General features: G+C 38.6%; 2 protein-coding genes across 22 annotated transcripts in view; one reads left to right on the plus strand and one right to left on the minus strand.

The window, feature by feature from the left end:
- Window positions 1–12,152, minus strand: part of TRIP12 (thyroid hormone receptor interactor 12) — a 188,393-nt gene extending 176,241 nt beyond the window's left edge. For 8 of the 20 annotated variants that reach the window (XM_077155376.1, XM_077155373.1, XM_077155372.1 and 5 more), the window contains exon 1: window positions 10,783–11,125. The gene's annotated coding sequence lies outside the window, so the exon portion shown is untranslated. Of the gene's footprint in view, window positions 1–10,180; window positions 10,293–10,472; window positions 10,612–10,782; window positions 11,141–11,485; window positions 11,504–11,775; window positions 11,885–12,048 lie in introns of those variants that run through there. The other 12 variants (XM_077155379.1, XM_077155375.1, XM_077155374.1 and 9 more) reach the window with 8 other exon arrangements.
- The window catches only part of FBXO36 (F-box protein 36), a 155,794-nt gene continuing 145,994 nt past the window's right edge, over window positions 11,023–20,822 (plus strand). Inside the window, exons 1-3 of one of the 2 annotated variants that reach the window (XM_077155382.1) lie at window positions 11,023–11,144; window positions 11,393–11,509; window positions 11,782–11,892. In XM_077155382.1, the coding sequence (XP_077011497.1) occupies window positions 11,414–11,509; window positions 11,782–11,892 (207 nt within the window). In that variant the 5' untranslated portion in view covers window positions 11,023–11,144; window positions 11,393–11,413. Of the gene's footprint in view, window positions 11,510–11,781; window positions 11,893–20,822 lie in introns of both variants that reach the window. The other variant, XM_077155383.1, reaches the window with a different exon arrangement.

Below are 20,822 nucleotides of genomic sequence, written 5' to 3' on the forward strand. Positions count from 1 at the left end.
GCTCAGGAAGTTGAAGTGCTTGCCGGAGATCATATACGTAGAAAATGGAGGGTCTTATTTAAACACAGGTATGACTAGCTTCAAAGCTCATATTTCTTCTATATGACACTGCCTTCAAAATATATAAGTATGTACAACCATGAAAAAGTGCAATTTATCATGAAAACTGACTATAAATTTAGTATAGTGATAAAAATGCCGATTTTAAAGAGAAAGTTCATGAAAATGTATGCACACATATGAATCAGGTCATACGCTCATCTCATTTTCCACTAACTCACGTTACTCCAACTGGGGTTATGAATACCCAAGGTTATGAATACCCAAAGTACAGGAAAAATATGACACATCTTCCTTATGCAAAGATATGGGCCAAAGAACTCATTAAAATAAATTCAGAATGCAGAATACATTTTCAATGTGTACAATTAACTCTCCTCTACCACTGAAAAATTTCTGTTACCGTTTTCCACACAGACCCCTCAGCTACCCTCATTGCATCTGTCTACGATGTCTAACTCTTCCCTCTGTTTAGCCATCCCATCCCCTTCAAGAGTCTGTTAAAATCGATGCAAGTGTTCTAAAAAATGATGAATATGCAACTATGTGATAATATTAAGAACTACTGATTGTATATGTAGAATGGAACGATATCTTAATGTTTCGTTTGTTGTTAATTTTTTTTTAATTAATGAAAAAAACCATCAAGGCAAAAAAAAAAAAAAAAAAGAATCTGTTAACCTTTGTAAAGTTCTATGTGCCAGGAACCAAGCCAAAGGGACCTCAATGAAGGTTAGTTGCAGTTTCTCTATTATTATTCATGAAGCCTTTCTGTAATTTTATCCTATTAATCTCACATATCCCTGAAATGACCTTGACCACTAGATTATATTATATTTATTTACAGTGAAAGTCACATCACAAAGGTAGTAAGGAATTAAGTTTGGAATTCAAGGTGGGCAAGTACAGATGGAGACAAATAATACAACTATTTCGAGAAATAACTTGGTAATATTTTCAGCATATTTTCTATTCCAAACAGGTAGTCTACCTCATAAGGCACCTGAGCAATGACTAAGAATGCAGTTTAAGGGGTTTTACTGTTAATTTTATCCCCAGTTTACCACCATCCCAATAAAACTATAAGCTCAAGGCCAAGGACCACATCTTCTGTATATTTATAACCCCCAAATCTTAGCTCAGGGCCTAAAATAAGTGTTTAAAACATATTTGTAGTAATACATATACTTTGCTTATTATTCATATGCATTCACTATATATTCACTGCTAGAATAACTTCACTATGAGCAGAGAGGTCTTAATGATTAATTTTCTAGGTTTGAAATAATTGTAAAATGCAATCCAACTAACACACCTGCTCAAACCAAGATAATTTCTTCCCTCTGTGAGGATTCTAATGCTATTTCTTAAAATAGAAATAATTCCAGAAATGTTTAGAACTGTTATTTTACTAAGTACTTAACTTTACAATCCTTAACAATTTTTTTAAGGATTCCTAACTTTGAAACTCTCAAGAAAGATGGCAATTCCCCAAACCCTTTTCCATAACGTTAAAAATTAAAATAAACTTAGCAGGCATCCTGAAAAATTTCTAAGTTTCTCTAAATACAGTAAACTCCCAGAAATTGTATACCATAAAACACTATGCTGTGAAGTGATGAAGCATCCTCATTTTCTTTTTCAATAACAAAAAGAAACAAAGCATGAATACACCTGGCTGAATATAAGTAAACACACAAGGTAAGTAGTAGTAGAAGGCCCATCCCACAGAAGAACGAATTCTGCTATTCTAGCAAATATAAGTTTATGATTCCTGAGCTTGGTCAAAAAAATGAGTATCAATTACACAGGTGCTACATCAAAGACATTAAATGATGTTCTATTCTGTTCAATAATTCCTTTCAGTAGTACTTAGTTTATGTAATGAGAATATACCTGAAAAAAAAATGGTATGGCCTAATACACAAGCGGCTGAAAAGTAATACTAGATGGTTAGAAGAAGCAGAAGCAGATTATCTTACCAGTGCAACACCACAGGCTGAAATTCCCAAACTGTTACCTCACAGCACAAACTGGAAGGGCAAAACTTTTAAAAATCAGGAGGAAGAGTAGAGTAGAAAAAAGGAGAGATGAACTCTGCAGTTAACAGTCAAATTTTCTGAGAAAAACACTGAGGCCAAAATGTGAAAATCACCACTAAAGTTAAGAAATAATTAGCAAACAAATTTAATCACAAAGAAATACCGAATCTTCTCAAAATCAAAAAACAGTCTAATTGTTGCCATCTACTGGAGAAAGGACACAAATGCATTTGGATACTGGATGGGGGGCGGCGGGGGGTAGATTTTCTCTTGAAACTAAGGTGCTTTTCCTAGGTAGGGAGAAGAGATGGAAAATAACATGAAGTTGTATGGCTGGTTGTCTTGCAGAAAAATAGGCATCTTTGCCTGTTATGGCAGTGAAATATAAAGAACTCACAAACGTTTTTATTCTGAAGTCCACAAATCACCCCCAAGCTTTGGTCTGTACAGCCTGTCTTTTCTTACTCCAAACAGGTATTAGTGTGAGTCATCAACCTGTACTTAAAGTTAACATCTTTTCAAATACCGTACAAAGAAAAACACCAAATCCATTCAATAGCAATCAAGAAAATCTACAAGAATATGCTAGAAATAAGAACTGAAGAAAGCTAAATATTATGACTACCAGACCCTTAAATAAGTTTTCCTTTTATCTTTATTTTCTTCTTTCTTCAACCACCATTTAACCTCATTTTCCATTTTTAAATCCTGTTGTAAGCTTTATAAAAGAAGGATAATAGTCCCCTTTCTAATAGTAACATCAACCAGAGTACTAGGCAAATATATTATTAAAATATTTATTTTAGGGAGTGCAAGGATAGTTCAGTGGTAGAATTCTCACCTGTCATGTGGGAGATCTAGGTTCGACTCCCAGCCCATGCACTCCCCCCTCCTCAATTAAAAAAAAAAAATCAACAAAGGTACTGTAGTAATGGGACAGCCATATGGAAAAAGAATGAAATGTGACCGCCACTATACAGCAAACAAAAATTAATTTGATTAAACCGCATAATAATTTGCACTTTTCAAAAGTATGTAAATATTTAAACCACAATTTGCCTTTGTTTTAAATATCATTTCTTCACTGCATTAGATGCCAAACAAGCTTCTCCTATAAATATGATTGGCAAATTACTAACTCACAAAACCAAGTATAAGTCTTAAGCAGTATTTTGCATTTAAAAAAAAAAGAAACACTGAATAAATGGTTAAATGTGCTGAGACAATATGATTGCCAGCTTTCACTAAAGAAAGAACTCTGTGACAAAAAAGAGGACCAGTGGGAGCCATGCAGACAATTAAACAGTTCCTTCATATTTAACAAAACATTTTACACCAGTAAGATAAGAACATAAGAAATGTTTTAACTCCATTGCTTCTATGTCCCCAAAACTTACAATCAAAAAATACTGACATATAGTCCTAGAAAGGAAACAATTTCATAAAGATAAAGCTGCAAAGGCACTTTTATTTTCCTCTCCAGTTTATTTGCAAATTAAATGCTTTCATACACTCGTTTCATGTAGCCACTGCCTGCCTATTCAGGGATCAACATTAATTAAATATACTTTCTTAATCTACCCATTTAAGAACTTCAATAATTTCATGGTCTATTTGCCAATGCAAAGGATACACACATACACACACAAACAACCCCTTTGCTCCAGAGGGCCTGTTTACATTTAGACCCTCACCCAATTCCACCCTTCAAGCTCTCCATTTTCCATACCTATCTCAAGCATTCTGGGCCAGTTCAAGTCTTTTCCCCATAAAGTCTTCCCCAGAAACTCAATCCAGGACTGAATCTCTCCCTGAACTTAAGTACTCACTGAACAAAATTCAATTTCGTACTTGATAACAAACATGCAAGACGTTTTATCTTATTTTTATTATCATAAATTTAAATTCATCTATAATAAAGTACATCTGAAGATAAGGGATCTTATTTTATAAACCTCAATTTCTTCTCTTCAGCAGTCTCCAACAGTAGCTCATGTATGGAACCACAAACATACACATTAGTTTCTGATGAAATAGTTGTATAATGAAGGATTACTAACAACTTATTTAGTAAATCATGCCCTAGATGCAGGAGATCTATATTTACAAAATTTACAGAATACTTCATACTATACTCCTATATATGAGCTATCAAGTCAGTTAGACAAGATGGGTTCTGTATCTAACAACCATATGAACTATAAATGAATTCTGAGGACTAGGACTATCTAAAGACCTTTTTGTATTCCTCCCAGCACAACATACTGATATACAGTAAGCACTTGACAAATATGTATTGAAAAAGAAACCCTCATCTCCTAATAAATACAATCTCCAAATGCTAAACTTAGGGTAACCAAGTTATCCATATATTTCTAATGTTTTAAAAATTCCTTAAATATTTGCAAAGTTTACATTTTAGGATTCTACACTTGGATACCAAAACTTGAAAAATGAAAACAAGCCAGTCGACAGTAAATTACAGCAAATTATGAATATTATTTTACAATATGGTTTCTCAAATAATGGCACGAGGCTCTTTTAAAGATGCACTTATCTCCAAAATGTACTCAACCTGACACCTACCACACACAATGCATGCTGCCAGGAGCCTTGTGACAGGACTGTGGAGATAAAACAATGAAACCTCCACCCTCTAGAAGTCAAAGACCTAAGTTAAGTAGTTTAGATGTAAATAATTATATAACACAGTGTGAAAGCCAAGACTGAAACAAATTAAATATCACAGAAGGGGAATGGAGAGAAGAGAGTAAAGAGCAAAAAAATCCTAGAGAAGCTACTGAAAGAAAAGTTACGTATATATGTGTAGGTACAAGAGCTACAAGATGGGGAAGGTTTACCAATCCAGGTAGACAAAGTCATAAAAGCCAGGCAAGAATGCCGGAAAATTCCTATATGTGTTCAGAGAGGAACAAGTAGTTCAATCTGACTGCAGACAAGGATGAAAAACTAGAATTGCAAAACACTGGCGTCACAGCATGAGTTATTCCATTTTCATATCTTTGCTATTACAGCAATAACTACAAGTATTGGTTTCCAAGAAAAAAAAATTAGGGAGCTCCTCCATACGATCTCTATGAACCTGCTCTCTAAGGACACAAAGCGGCTTAAATTACAACTCAACAGTGAATTTCAGATTAGCTAAGTGTAAAAACTCATTTTGGGTTTCCAGAAATGTACCAGTAGGAGGACTTCAAATTGAGTTAATTTGACCATAAGACAGCACAAGATACATTTATTTATTCAGAATACTGTATTCAGGTGGAATGAGTAGGAATTTTTAAGTGAGGGTAGAACTCACTGATTATGACAGCCAACACACTGATTAAAATATACACTCAAATGCTATAACTTTAGTCTTGAAAGCTAGTTGATAAATCACGTCACCTTATAAATAGCCTTCAAAATTTGTGTATGGGTAAGAACACCATATTTGTAGAAATAAGACCATCCTTTCTAACAGGACTAAACTAAAATGATGTATACTACTATAAATAAGGAGCAAGTCATTTAGAACTGTATCAAAACATATTTAGGTCCTCCTATAGCCTTTAAGTGATCAACTACTATATGTAAACAATAGACAATACTATGAAATAACTTACCCTAATGTTTTTTAACATGTATGACTTAAAGTTAGTTTCAGCCTCTAAATATATATCAGCTGATTAAAAAGAAAACTCCCAAAACCCTTTCAGCATTGGCAATGATCAAAAATATGGATCAAAACAAATAAAATTAATAGCACTCAAAACCATTACAAAATACTTTCATTTACAGTATCTTAATTAATTCTCACAAGACTTATTCCTTCAACAAATAGTTAAAGAATCCCTATTCTGTGCCAAGCAATGCTAGATGCTAGAGATTAAAAAAAAGGAATACTGACCACGGAATTCATAAGCCGCTACAGAATATCATAGTATTCTCAAAATATTTTCAAGTAGGATACCACTGTATATAATAGCGGTGTGTTCTTGGTAGAACGGTATTAGTAAAATGAGGCAACTGTCAATGCCATAGTGATCCAATGGAAGAAAGGCCCCACATTTCAATTCACCTTTTAGTGCCCAGCACACAAGACAATTAACCGGGTAAATTAGAATGTCATACCCATATTTTTCAGATTAGGCACTTAAGCTTTTTCAAAAAAGCTAATTATATGCCCAAGGTCACAAAGAAAGGACATTAGCCAGGGCAGAAGCCTAAGTTTTTCACCTTCATATCAGATTCACACTTGATGAGAGCCACGCTACTATACTCATAAATGAAAGAGCAGAGTGGCAGGCAGACTTTTTATTCTGATTTAAGAAAGACTTCTTAAATCAAGCACAACCACAAAACTATTACCAACAGCTTCTACACACTCAAAGCAAAAAGCAGGGAAGTCTGAACAATGGACAAGTTCCTTTTACTTCTGGCAAATCTGGTTTACTATAACTACAAGAATTACAACCAAAAATCCACAAGTCCTCAGAAGAAAACTATTAAAACAGATATATTTCATTTTAGAAAATCACCTTTTTTGCAAATTACCTAAAACTATCAATAAGTTATGTTCTTAGTTTCAGTTAAAGAACTGCACTTTTAAAAATTCAGAACATTGGCCAAATCAAATTTTACTAAAATAAAAATCAAGGGGACAGGCCCAGCATCACATACTTATCTATTTACTGTAAATAACAGCAAGCATCCTATAAGTACAGAACAACCTAGCAGACCAGGTAGAAGATAAGTAAAAAAACTGTTACTTTATGCAGTCAAGACGTTTGTAACATAGCTGTTGTAACTTTAACAGACAGTAAAAGAAAATGCAAAAACGTAAAGCTGCCAGTACACTTAAGAACTACCATGATGACACCACAATCTACAAATACTATTTATTGGGTAATATCAGTCATATTCTTATATAGTCACTCTTAGACTCTATCTAGCCCAGGCTCCCTTCAGGCTCTGCCCTATAACTGCAGCTTGACTATGAGAAAAGAGGCACAGAATAATTCACTGGCTTAAACCAAAACTTGGCAGTCGACAATTTATATCCATCCAGGCACTACGATGGCATACTAGTCAGGGGAGATGCGATGAAGCACATGACCACTGCAGCAAACCACAAGAAGCATCCTGGACAAGCTGTTAGGGCCAGAAAACCTTCCAAACAGGAAAACTGGTTGCATATTCAACAAGACCAGGCTGGAGTGAGAAGGAAAATGGGTATTATTTTTCAATCAGATTTAGGAGTGCACTTTCAGGCATACCCATGATATGAGATAATCCCTACCCCTCAGGAAACCTATAATCCAGTTAGGGAAACAAAAATAACACAACAAATTCAGCAATATAATCCAAAAACAAAGCATGTGTAGATAACAAAGAGACAAAAGGAAAAGAACATGAAGTAGAAGTTCGATCTGAAGAACTGATTTGAGGAGGTAAGCTGAAGTGAATCTAAGATTATTTAAATGAGGGAAAAGTACACTTCAGGCTGGCAGTAGTCAGGAGCAACTTGAGTGAAGATGGAAAGCAACAAGTAGATTGCTCTTTCAATTTATGACCATCACATTAGCTCAGCACACAGGGAGAAAGAAGGGACAACTTGTATCCCATTTACTCAAAAAGGTCCCCTCCCATAGCTCCCTTATGAGAAAGGGTTTGCGTGGAATGTGGCACTTGAAGAAAAATAGCTCCCTAGTTCCTGTAATGAAAACAAAGAGATCAAGATTCAGAAGTGCTTTTCTTTCATTTTAATCTCTACTGACATTACAAAGTCAATTCCTTAAGAGCCAGAAACCAGAATAGGAAAAACATTATTCGTAAATAAAAACGTCAAGAAATTTCAACCTACCTTACTTTTTGATGCCCCTCCCACCACAAGCTTTTTTTTAATGACCTTAAAACATCGAATGGAATTCTCTAAAACTAATGATAACACATTAATTTAGCATTTTGTAGTTTTTCATAGCCAATCTCTGTTGGGTCTTACAACAAACCAGTAAGGTGAAAAAGGGATCATCTATCCCATTAAACAGATAAAATAAATGGCGACTAGCTCAGTCTAAGTGACTAGCTCAAGGTCACACAGCTACCTGCAGTTTCCAAATTTCCAGTCCAGTGATTTATCTCCTTTGCTAAGATGATATCCTTAAAAGAGAATCATTACACCTTATTTAGATAACATAAATACAGTCATCTCAAGTGTAGAGGTGGAAAAGTAAACACTGCTCCAAATTTACTTTGCTAGGTAAAAGCACTGATTTTTCACTCCGGCCTACTATCTGTTCTTTTTTTTTAATATAGCACCTCTGGAACTCTAAATGCCAAAAAGTATTCTCAAACTTGTAGAAAGTGAAAAACTAAAACAAAAAGCCTGTTCATGGACAAGCACTAAACAGTAAATTTCATCTGAGGAAGACTGTAAACCACTTAAACTCCTGAGAAACTGGGGAGAGAATGCAAACAATGACATTCTTAATTGCGGTTCTTCAATCCTTGTGGATACTGGCACACTGAGAGCAAGGAGGCAGAAACTTACAATGCCCACAACCCCAACCATGTTAACGTGCTGTCTTTAACTTAAAAATACAACATTTAAAAAGTCCCTAAACAATATTTCAAAATGACATAAAAGCTGCTAGAGTGTGATCTTTCTGGGGCTGAACATGGAGAAGGGGGTTTGCTGAGAATTTTAAAAACATGGTTATTCTAAAACTTACATTTAATATTGATCTCTTTGCATGCTGTAAATATAAAAGCCACAAATAAAATGTCCACAATTCATTGTCTCTTAACTTCTGATAATTCCACTAGTCAACCCTAACAGCTCCCCCCCCACCCCTTCCCGTGCAAATGTGACACACACAGGCCTTATATAGGCCTCTTGCCTTTCTCTCCAACACAAGAACCTTTGTTCCAAGTGCCGGTTTTTTACCCTAACTCAATAGCTCTTTCAACTTTCTACCCCGTAATTTTTTGTTTTTGTTTTCTTGGAGAGGAGATTCTGAGCCTCAACTTTGAGGTCTCTAAAAAATAAAATGCCAAAAGTATCTAAAGAGACTCTTCAGAGGACGAGAAAGTTAAGCACATAACTAAGAGCCTACAAAGTAAAGGCCGGAATCGGGTGATCTGACAGCCCAGGAAAGACCAGGGAAAAGCCTACGGGGAAAGGAGACAGCAGGGGAGATGTCAGAGGTCTCCTCAGTAGATTCACTGCACTATCAACCGTACCATCCCACCCCCCACACATACACTCTCCCTTACAATCAAGACACACTGCCTCCCCCAATTAACTAAGAAAGCGATTAAAACTATACCCACCTCTATGCACGATGCATAAGCTAAACCTCCCCCAGGCAAAGTTAAACAGCATTATCAAAAATAAACCAACCACCAAAAATTTGTCTTAAAAGGTTTGGAAGCAGCCCTTCGTTCTCTCCTATCTCACAAGAGTAACTAATCCCCTCCCATCCCCCATCATTAAATATATGGGCTACCTCCCCCCCATATATACATGTGTTTTTAAGCTTTTGCTTTGTACTTTTTCCCCCACTAACAAATTAAGGATTTCTGTTATTCCAAGGAAGGGAGTGACACGGAAGACAGGATTTGGGATTTTACACCCTCCTTACAGGAACTCCCCTTTAACTTACCTCTGCACTAGAATCCCACTCATTACTTTTAGAGGAGCAGGAAGGAGAGGGGTAAACTGAATGGGCAAATCTTACAATATATATACTACATAAAACATATATAAATAATTTAATCTACTGACTCGCCTTGAATGCCAAGTGAAACTGGGATGACAATTGGTTCACCCCATCCTGAACCATCCCACCCAGCCACAATTTCCCTTCGGCTCCATTTAGAAGAATGGTCAGTTCCTCTCAGCCAAGTTTCTCGGTCTTTTTCATGCCCCCTGCATGGCCCTCCGGTCGTCATCCTCCCTTCAACCTCAGCTTCCCACGGATAAAAAATTTAAAAAAATAAAAATCTGCCCTGCGCACATCCAGGCTCCCGGTCCACCCGCCCTCAAACGTCCCCCTCGGCAGGAAACCCCTTACTGCGGTCTAAAGTCACTCCGGCCTCTCCCTCCTCTGACCCTCGCTTCCCACAACTGTTGTCACTGGAGCTGCTCCCTAGTTTCCATTTCCGGGCCGTCCCCGGCCCTGGAGCCTCCAGTCTCCCCGTTTCCGGGCCCCCCGTCCCATTTCCGGGGAACCCTTGCCGTCTTCACACCCCCCACCTGCACTTCCGGCTCCCCACTTTCTCTTTTCCTAGACGCCCTCCAAGCTCCAAAGCCCACTTCCGGCCCCCCCAGCTCCCGCCGGGCTCCCTAAGCCCCGCACGCCTCACCCGGGTTCCGTGAAGGGGCCTCCTCATCGCGGGGGACTGGAGGGGGGGAAACCAGACCCCCCCCTTCTCCCGCCCGGCCGCGGGTCTCCCTCGAGCACTTCGCCCGTCAACCCTGAGCCCGCTCCTTCCGCGGCCCCGCCGCCACCGCCGGGAGCAGGCCGAGCGGGGGTCGAATCGCGGCGATGACACAACCGCGCTTCCTGGGACTTTCTGTTCCAGCTCCTCCTACCCCCGCCCCCCCCCCCCCAGCCCCTCAGCGCGACCCCTCCTCCAAGCCTGCCGCCACCGTTCAGAACTGCGCCCCAATTACCTAGTTAGGCCCCAAAGTCTCCGGTGCGGACTCGGTGGCGCGGCAGTAACTTCCACTTGCTCCCCCCGCCCCCCCCAGTGGCGGCGGCAGCAGCGGCTCCTCGGGTCCCTTCAATTATCAGCTGAGCCGCAGCACCGCGCCCGGCGTGCGCTTCCGCCCGTGCCGCCTCCCTCCCCTCCCGTTCCAGCACTCTCGGGGAACTACTTTGCCTTCCAAACGACTGGCTCGTCCGCGGGCCAGGCCCGGCTGCCTACTCGCGGCCCATCACATCGCCCCTCCCTCCCCTAACGCCTGGCTCGGTTTCCCAGCGGCTTCCGATCTCCTCCCGATCCCTTCGAGGGACCAGGAAGGGGGATGTGGAGGTTTGCTTGGTATCCCTCCGCCGGCGTCACCCCCCCTCCCCTCCGTGGTAGCAGGAACTAATACCCCTTCGGGTCATCCGAAACCTCGAGTGGAAATTTCACGGTTCAGGGTTCTCTGTGACCCCTGGAAAAGTAAACGATCACCATAAGTTACAAACTCCCCTGCCAGCTCAAAAGTGGAAATCGATTTAAACTAGGGCTTTGGCCCATGACCCCAACTAAGTCCCGCCCCTTCCTGGTTGTCCTAGCGACGGCGGTGGCGTCCCAAGATGGCGTCGTGGCTGCCGGTGACTCTGTTCGAAATTGTAGGACAAGGCCAGGCCCCGAGCAAAGACTATTACCAGTTATTGGTCACCCGATCCCAGGCAAGTGCGTGCCGCGGAATACCTTCGCTCCTCACTCCCTGCCCCGCCCGGCTGGGATCCGGAATGCGAGTCCGACTAGGCCGAGAGCGAGCGTGGCCCGCCGGAAGCTCCCGATCTCAGCCCCCAGCCGGGAGATTTCCCTCGTCACCTCGGCCTCCTCAGCCCTACGGCCCGCTCGTCCCTTCCCTTCCCTTCCCTACTCTGACGAGCCCTGTTTGCCTCCCCCTGTCGCCGCCCCCTCTCTTCCCGCCACCCGGGGTTCCTACCCGCAGAGTTGCCTCCGCGCGAAGAGAAAAACAGGCGTCCCCAGCTTGCGTGCAGCCTCACCTCAGCGTGGGAAGGAGGGAAAGAAAGACTCAGCCAAGTGTCCCGAGGAGGAGCCGGTAGGGGAGGGGAGAAAGCGACGAGCTCTTTTCCAGGGTAGGACTTAAATCATGGAGAATTTTAAGAAACCTCATTGTGATATTTACTACTACCATGGCCACATCAAAACTTCCTTATTTATAGTAGAAATTGATCGTTAAGAGCGTTCCCCTTACCTTTTTGGGACCCCTTCTATCCCATTGAAAGTGTGCGGGGGGGTGGTACAAAATGTTTCAGCTGCTCTACGCGTCAGCCCCACCCATAATGACATCTGCTCCACAACAATAAGACCGAGGATTATGTTATCGGTGGAGGAAAGTAACAAACGGCCTATTTTTGTGACTAAAGTTACTGAAGGTGGGCTTTTGAATGTATTGTGCTCATGAAATGATCAAGTTCTCGACTGAGATGGGCCTCCACTCAGTGCACGTTTCTAATTCCTGTCTGAGATTACTGTCGCTGAGTTGTTCAAGCACCTTGCGCTTTAGTAGATGGCATTCCTATAAAATGAAATTTGGAAATTTATAAATTTTTTGTTTTGGTGTGGATATTCAGTATTCTTTCAATTTTCCCATGAGCACAGGCAGAGAGTAAATTTTTAATAAGCTTTTAAAAAGCACCTTTTAAAATAGAAATGATAGTATGTATATTTTATTTTCAAAATCTAAATCACGGTATTACCAGCATGAAATTAGCCTATCAAACTTAATGTTTTTTTAAACATTTAAACAAGGATTTTTAGGAATTTTTTGAAATTTACTTTTTTAGTACATTTTTAGGATTACTGACCGTTTCCCATTTATTTTCCCGTTTATTAGATCCTAGCCTAATTCTTCACTTTCTAACATGAGTGACAAAAAATATAAATCATTGAATAGTACTTCATTTTTTATTTACGTTCATCCACTTCAAGTAAGTTAAAATTTACTAGTTTTTACTTTGCAGCCTTTTTAAAAATTTGGCTTTACATTTTTTCTTTGGAGCATTTTATTTTTCTTGAGGATCTGGTATTATATGTGTGCTAGTAGGTTAATGTTGTAAGCCTCAGCAAGTTGAGTACTTGGTTACTGTTTTATTTTATTAAGTTTCTGTAGAACAGCTCCTGGCAAATGGTTTCCTTAAAAATGCTTCTGTTGTTGCTGTTCTCTAGACTTTACTCTCCACTGTAACTTGGCCGTACGCCTTCCTCCTATTCCGTTTTATGACTCCTTTTCCCCCTCCAATATTTCTTTTTCTTTCTTTCTTTTCTTTTTTATATATAACATCCTTTTCAAAAACTTATCCATATTCTTTTAGAAACACACTAAATATATCCAGTACAGTTCTCCAAGGAAGAGTTCATCTCAAATCTGATTAATTCACCCTCTTTTTAAAGTAAAATTTGTTGTTAAAAAATAGCAAGTCAAAAAATACTCTTTTCAGTCAACCATCATGAGAATATGCTGTTTTCTAACCACAGAATAATTTTTCTAAGTTTCAGCACAGGAAACCAAACATCCCATAAAAGATGGCCTGACAGAAATACTTACTAAAAGACCAGATTTAAAATGTATTTTATGAGATGGACTTCTTTCTGGAGAGGCTTTTTAAAATTGTTTCTTGTACTTTCCTTCTGCGTTTATTCCAAAAAATGTAGCATGATATCCAAAATAAGCCTCAGATTTCAGTGGATCCTTCTTTCATTCAAATTCCCTTTTTATTTTCTTTTTCTTCTTTTTCACTGCATTTTTCATATTGGCTTTAAAATCAAATAACTGCACATGTGACATGGATTTGAGTGCTTTAGTGTCATAGTCCAGAATGTAAATGTTATACATAAATTTTTCCTTTGCCTTCTTGCTTATGTAGTAACATTAAAATATATATATTTTTTATGCTTCCAGAAGCATTCCAAGTTTAACAACTTGAGACCATGGTTGTTGTTTTTTTTAAAGGAACTTCCAGAATATAACTTGAGGGGTTAATATAGTTTAGTTCTCAAATCTCATCATTCTAATGATGACCCAAAAATTTAGAAAAATTAGTGTAATCCTTTCTAAATCAAAGATTCACCAATTCCTTATGTTCATTTTCATTATAGGAGTATATATTTTTTCTTATATTAGATTCTAATGCTTTAAAAACTCATAGGTTCATAGTATGTTAGATCTGGAAAGAATCTTGACTATTATTTAGGCTGGAGGTATCTCACACAAGTCTTCCCAAAAAAGCCTCAAATTGTGTTCCTGAGTGCAGATCCTTTTCTTAACTTTTCATCAGCAACTGGGCATTTATGGAGATGGAATATATAAAATGATTCCTGCTTGGAAAGAATTTACCGTCATTTAACAAATAATTATTCAGCACCTTTTAAGGCTGTCCTAGATGCTGAGAGTCATTGGTGAACCAAGTCCCTCCTTTCATGGAGCATATAATGTAGTGGGGAAGGTATAGTTAGTCATCTGATTTGCTTAAACACTTCAATCATCTGACTTTTGTGTGTACTTTCTTTAAAGTCAAAGGAAATTCATGAGCAATTATCAAGTTAACAAATAGTACAGGGCACTTTAAAATACATGAGTACAGAGAAAGCCAAAATCACTTTAGATTTAGGGGTCCAGGAAGGTACCAATTTCAAGGTACTTACTCTTGAAATTCTGTCTTCTTTATCCTCTTAAAATGCAAGTATTGCTTAAGGTGACCAGAACTTAAATGAAATGTGACAAATACTGGAAAAGTGCTTAAAAAAAAAAAAAAGAAAAAACTCAGAACCATAAAAGTAGCCATATGCCAATTAGCCAGGAATTGGCAAATACAGCCTCTTCCAGCTGATAACACAGGTGGCTATCCCAAGAGCACCAACATGTTATAGCCACTCCAGCTGAGAAAAGGTCTGGATAACAGGTTAGTCTTATTTTCTACTAAATCCTACTCAAAACTTCAAAATTATGTCTAAGGCTAATGTCATCTGAAAAAGAAATCCAGAAGCTCACCCCCAAAAATGGCAAATATTTTGATTTGCTATAGGACTAACAGACTGAAAAACCCTGAGTCCTTGTGCCAGCTTGGAAGCTATCATTTCAACAACTTCTGAAAAAGGAATTAAACTAAACCTTATTTGGTGGGCAGTTGTTTGAAATATATAGCAACAGAGAATTGTGCCAGTGCCATTTCAAACTGCAGACCAATTTTAAAGATTTCAGATTTAGTGCTAATAAAAATGTAAATACAGTTGACCTAGCAACTCTATATCCAGGATTTTATACTCCAAAAATGTTTTCACATGTGCACAAAGGTGTGCGTGCAAGCATATTCACCAAAGTAAAATAATTGTAAAAACATCTTTTCATTAGTGGAAATTTTGTTTAAACCGAGATACAGCCATACCATAGAATACTATACAACCTTTTAAAAACAGTATGGTGTATCTCTATTTATTCAGTAGAATAAATAAAGTCTTAAATGAAAAAAAGCAAATTGCTTGGTTAAACATAATATAATCCCTTTTTTAAAAAAAGTTTATTTTAAATAAATGTTAGTGAAGTTTTATATAAATATTAGAGGAAAAAGCTAGAGTAATGAGCTCTTATGAATGGAGTAATGTGTTCACTGTCTGCATCACAGAATGTACTTCCAAAAAAGATCTGAAGTTTCCTAGGAGCTTTGATTTTTATAATTAGAAAAAAGAGTTATCAGCTCTTGCCATTTCTATTGGGAGAAAAATAATTCTAATTCTACAAACTTGGAGGGGTCCAAATGGTTACTAGTTACTTGTGAAATTTTAAAGTGGTTTTAGTGCTTCCCATCCTCACCTCTATCTCTTTTTTTTTTATGTAGATAATAATTACTTTTGCAATAAAAGATTGCCCTCTTTTACTTTGTTGGGAGTTCAACAGGACTCATAAGATTTAAAAGACGTGAGGAATAAATCAAAGAAAGATGGTCCACTTGATAGACCGCTTTGGCCCCTAGATGGCCAAAAACGTAATTTCTCAAATACATTGAAATCGTATGACACAAACACCAAGTTGCACATCTTGAATTGATACCATGATGGTATCTTCCCAGGAGACCTAGTAACCCTTAAATCATCCTCTACTCCAGCCCTGTCTCCCATACAAGATCCTCAAGAGTCACTTATCTAGAGAAGATTAAGTAAAAAAGAATAAACACACATTCTCTTTTTGCTCCTGCTTAGTCTTCTTCCCTTGTCTCCAAGAGGATGTTGTCCACTGATGGGTCTGAATGTTTCTACAGACTTCTTACAGTGCCTGTCTTGCCAAACTGTTTCCATGCCCAGAAAAGGATACTTCTGCTACTGTTCATTTATTTTCTTCTTCCCCATTGGTTATGCGAAGGGCCATAGACCACTTTAAACCATTATCCTCCCATTTTTTCAGCTGTCCTTTTTGTGCGTTTCCCGAAGCCAGTCATTCTTCCCTTTGTACTTTAAGGATTTGCTTTCCCCCTTCTTCCCTGCATCTTAGAACCTTCAGCCCAACTCCGGTCAAGGCCCTGTCAAGATGTGTCTTGGTTTCCATCCTGCAGTCATATCCGTCTTCACCTGTTTGCTGCGACAGGAACCACTGCAGACACACCCTTCCCTGCCCTACGGGTTAGACCAGACGCTTGTGCCCACTGCATTCTCGTCATCCTCATGCCTGACACACTTCAGAAAAATGATTCCCAACCTCGTGACACTTCAGGATATGCCCAATTAAAAAGCTGTGAAATTGTTTTGAATAAGAAATTTTAATTTCTCTGTAATGGTTTAAAGTGGTCTGTGGCCCTTTTGCGGGCAGAGAAATGAAATAATACAAATAACATGGTCAGACTCTGGAAGCTAACCGTATGTATTGTTTTACTATGTTATAACCCAGTCATTGAATGGTTTCTGAATCCCCATTTCAAAATTACGTGACAAACTGACTCAGCTCCAGTATTATCTTTTTCCAGGTAGATTGTTTACTCAGCATCTCTGAGCACCTACTCATTCCAGGGAGTTAATTTGGTCTCACCCTACACTGACACAAATTTGCCTCATAATTATATGGGGCAGTAGAGCACTTAATTGGGAGTAACTGAGTCATAGACCCTTTTATTCTGCCTGCCAGTCAGCAAGCTCTTGACCTGGGGCTAGGCACTTACTTTGTCTGGGCCCCAGTTGCCTCATCGACATAATGAGGTTATTAGTCTAGGAGAACATTAAGGTTTTTTCCATCTCTAAAATGCAATTTCACATCAACATATTTTTTCATACTGGAAAAAGTACTGGGTTCTTGTATTCATTTATATTTGGGTTTTTGGTTTGGTTTGGTTTTCGTTTTTTTGTTTTTTCAGAAAAATTGAGTTTGCATCAGAGGTTCCATATTAGTAGTTGCATGACCTGAGGCAAGTCTTCACCTCCCTGAGGTTCCATCTCTTCATCCCTTAACTGAACCCTGCGACATTTGGTTACTTCACCTGTGATGAGAACCAATTGTTTGTGAAGAGCACGCTACACATGTAGGCTTTTTGTTTGTTGTAGTTTTTAAATTTACCAGACCAGACTTTCTCAAAGAGAGATTTCTTGATCAAATAAAATGAAAAATCCTGTGTTAAACAAAATGACATTTTTTTCTTTCCTGCAGAATTTCTCAGAGCTTTAAAAACCTACTGTGCATCATGAATCTCCAGGAAAATACTGCAGCATGGAGCTTTTCCCAAGGGCGTGTAACCACAGAAATCCTTTTTTCTCTGAGCATCTTCAGAAACAAGGCTTCTGTAGCATGCTCTTTGGAAAATACCCAGCAATACGCCTGGTACATATCAGCAAATATCAAAGAAATGGTCATTAAATATTTGCATTTTATTATCTTCAGTACCAAAGCAGTCACCTTTTTCCGTGGAAACTATGGTAGCAACTCTTTTAGTCTGTCATGACTTTTTTTGAGTAGTCTTTTAGCGATATACTAAAATTTAAATTTGCTGTTTTTCTCCAAATTGTCCTGGAGATCATTGTAAACCACACACTTCCTGGCTCCAGGCCTGCTTGCACAGGGCTGCAGCCTTCCCTGCTACCCTCACCGATTCTTAAATCACACCCATCACTTTCCCACTGCTATCTCTGTGTACTTGGACCCAATCACCTAAATCCCTACCTGTCAGTCTCCCCATATCCAAATCCTCCTCATCCTTTGAATCCATCCAGCTTGTCATTTCTGATCACTTGGCGAAACCAAGGAACATTTGATAATTGTGGTAATAGGATACTATGAACAAAAATATATCATTATCTCGTAACGTACATTAAAAAAATGTTAAATAGATTGAAGAGCTATACACATAGATACACTATAAAAATACCAGAAGAAAATAAGATTATTTTAACCTGGAGGTAGGGAAGACCCACCTAAGCAAGATGCCAAATCTGGAAGTCAGATCAAACACATTTAAAATAATATTATGTTTAATGACTAGTACTTAAAATTAATAAATTTACCAGGAGAAAATTTTGGCCACATATTTATTAGGCAATGGATAAATATCTTCAGTATCCAAAGATGATTAATCCTATAAATTAATAAGAAGATGAATAACCTCAGAAAAACAGGCAAAGGATATAAAGAATTAACTGAAGAAATACACCTGAAAATAAACATATGAAAAGATGCTCAACCTTACTACTGATCAGTTAAATGAAATTTCAAACCACAAGATACAAATTTTCCTGCTGACAAAAATTGGGCACTTTTAGAGTTGGCAAGGCTGTGAGGGAAAGGGCTTTGTTAAGCACTTGCTACCCAACAAATCCCAAACCATGCCAAGGATGCAAAGATGAAGTGCCTTCCTTCAAGAAGTTGAAGTCTAGCAGGGAGACAAATGCAGGACACAGCAAAGTGATTTGTAGAGTTGAGCCAATAGCCAAGTGTGTTAGTTTGCAAGCTGCCAGAATGCAATATACCAAAATGAGATTGACTTTTAAAAAGGGGAATTTAATAAGTTACAAGTTTACAATTCTAAGCCTATAAAATTGTCCAAACTAAGGCATCCAGGGAATGATACCTTTAATCCAAGGAAGGCCAGTGAGTCAGGACACCTCTGTCAGCTGTGTAGTCACATCCTAGCATCTGCTGTCCCTTGCTTCTGAGCGCCGTTGCTTTCAATCTCTGTTCCTGTGGGGGTTCCTCACTTTGTTTCTCCAGGGCTGGCTTTCCTCTCTTGGCTTCCCTTGGTTCTCTCCAGGTTCAGGTTTGCTTAATATCTCGTGGCAACATCTTCTGGGCTCCAGGCATCTCGAAACATCCATGTCTCTGTTCTCCAAGAATTGACATCTGTGTTAGCTCTGCTCTGCAGTTTCTGTCAACTCTGTTGTTTCTGTCATTTCTCTTTTCTAGCTCTTTCCAAAATGTTTGCTCTTTTTAAGGAATCCAGTAAACTAATCAAGAACCCCCTAGAATGGGTGAAGTCAAAAAGTTCACACCCTCAGTTGGGTATGTCACATCTCTGTGGAGATAATCAAAGCAAAAGATTCCAACCTCCAGTACTGAATTAGGATTAAAAGGAACAGCTACCTCTACAAGATTAAACCAGCATTAAAACATGGCTTTTCTGCAGTACATAATATTTTCAAACCGGCACACCAGGTATGGTGAGAGCATTAGAGAGACTCCTGAGGTGGTCAGGATGGCTAGAGAAGACTTCATAAGGAGTAGATGTGAGCTGAGACTGAAGACAAAAAGAAGTGGGGGGTGCTACACTGGGCTTAGGAAAAAGCTAAGATGTGAGCACAGAGCATGTTCTGGGGGAGTAATAATATGCTACTGCAGGATGTAAAACTAAGGAGTCAATAGGCCACCAAGGAGTAGCCAGGGAGCAGATCACATGTACCTGGTAAACCTGGAATTAAGAGTTAATGTGACAAACAACCCAATTTAAAAATGAGCAAAGGACTTGAATAGACATTTCTCCCAAGAAGATGTACACATGGCCAATAAGCACATGAAAAGATGCTCAATACCATTAGCCATTAAGGAAATGCAAATCAAACCATGATGAATGGAGCAACTGAAAGGAAATGAAGCAGCTAGAAGGAAAAAAATCTGAGATGGTGGAATGTAAGCCCATGCAAACTCTGTTCTGTAACTGCTTAATGAACTGTGCTTTGAAAAGTGTGGCTTTTTTTCTTTGTTTATATGTTACATGTTACAATAAAAAAAGTTAAAAAAAAAAAAAAAACCCACAATGCAATACTGCTACATACCCACTCAAATGCCTAGTGGAATGGTGCCAATGTAAAGTGCAACCACTATGGAAAAGTTTGCCAGAGCCTCAGAAAGTTTACAAATTACCAGATGACCCAGCAATCCCACTTTTAGGTGTATATTCAAAAGAATTGAAAGCAGCATTATTCACAACAGCCACAAGGTGGAAGCAACCCAGGTATCCATCAACAGTTGAACAGATAAACAAAATGTGGTATATGTGGACAATGGAGTATTATTTAGCAGTAAAATTCTGATTCATGCTGCAACCTGAACGAACCTCGAAGACATCATGTTGAGTGAAAAAAGCCAGACACGAAAGGACAAATATATTTTGAGAAATAAAATATTGTATAATTTCACTTACATGAAATAACTAGAGTATGCAAATTCATAGAGACAGACAGTAGAATACAGGTTACCAGGGGCTGGGGGGAGGAGGGAGTGGGGAGTTAATGCTTAATGGGTAAAGAATTTCTGTTTGGAGTGATGGAAAACTTTGGTAATGGGTGGTGGTGATAGCAGCACAACATTGTGAATGCAGTGAAGACCACTGAATTGTATACTTTGAAAGGAGTTAAAATTGGAAATGATGTATTAGATAATGTTACCACAATAAAAGTGTTTTTTTAAAAAATGGCTTGATTCAGCCAGTCACTGATTTTCAAATTATTCCTTGGTTATTGCAAATGAATGTGCTTTTGGGATTCCACAGACATTTTATTCAA

Source organism: Tamandua tetradactyla, chromosome 3 (assembly GCF_023851605.1).
Source record: "Tamandua tetradactyla isolate mTamTet1 chromosome 3, mTamTet1.pri, whole genome shotgun sequence".
Taxonomy (NCBI): domain Eukaryota; kingdom Metazoa; phylum Chordata; class Mammalia; order Pilosa; family Myrmecophagidae; genus Tamandua; species Tamandua tetradactyla.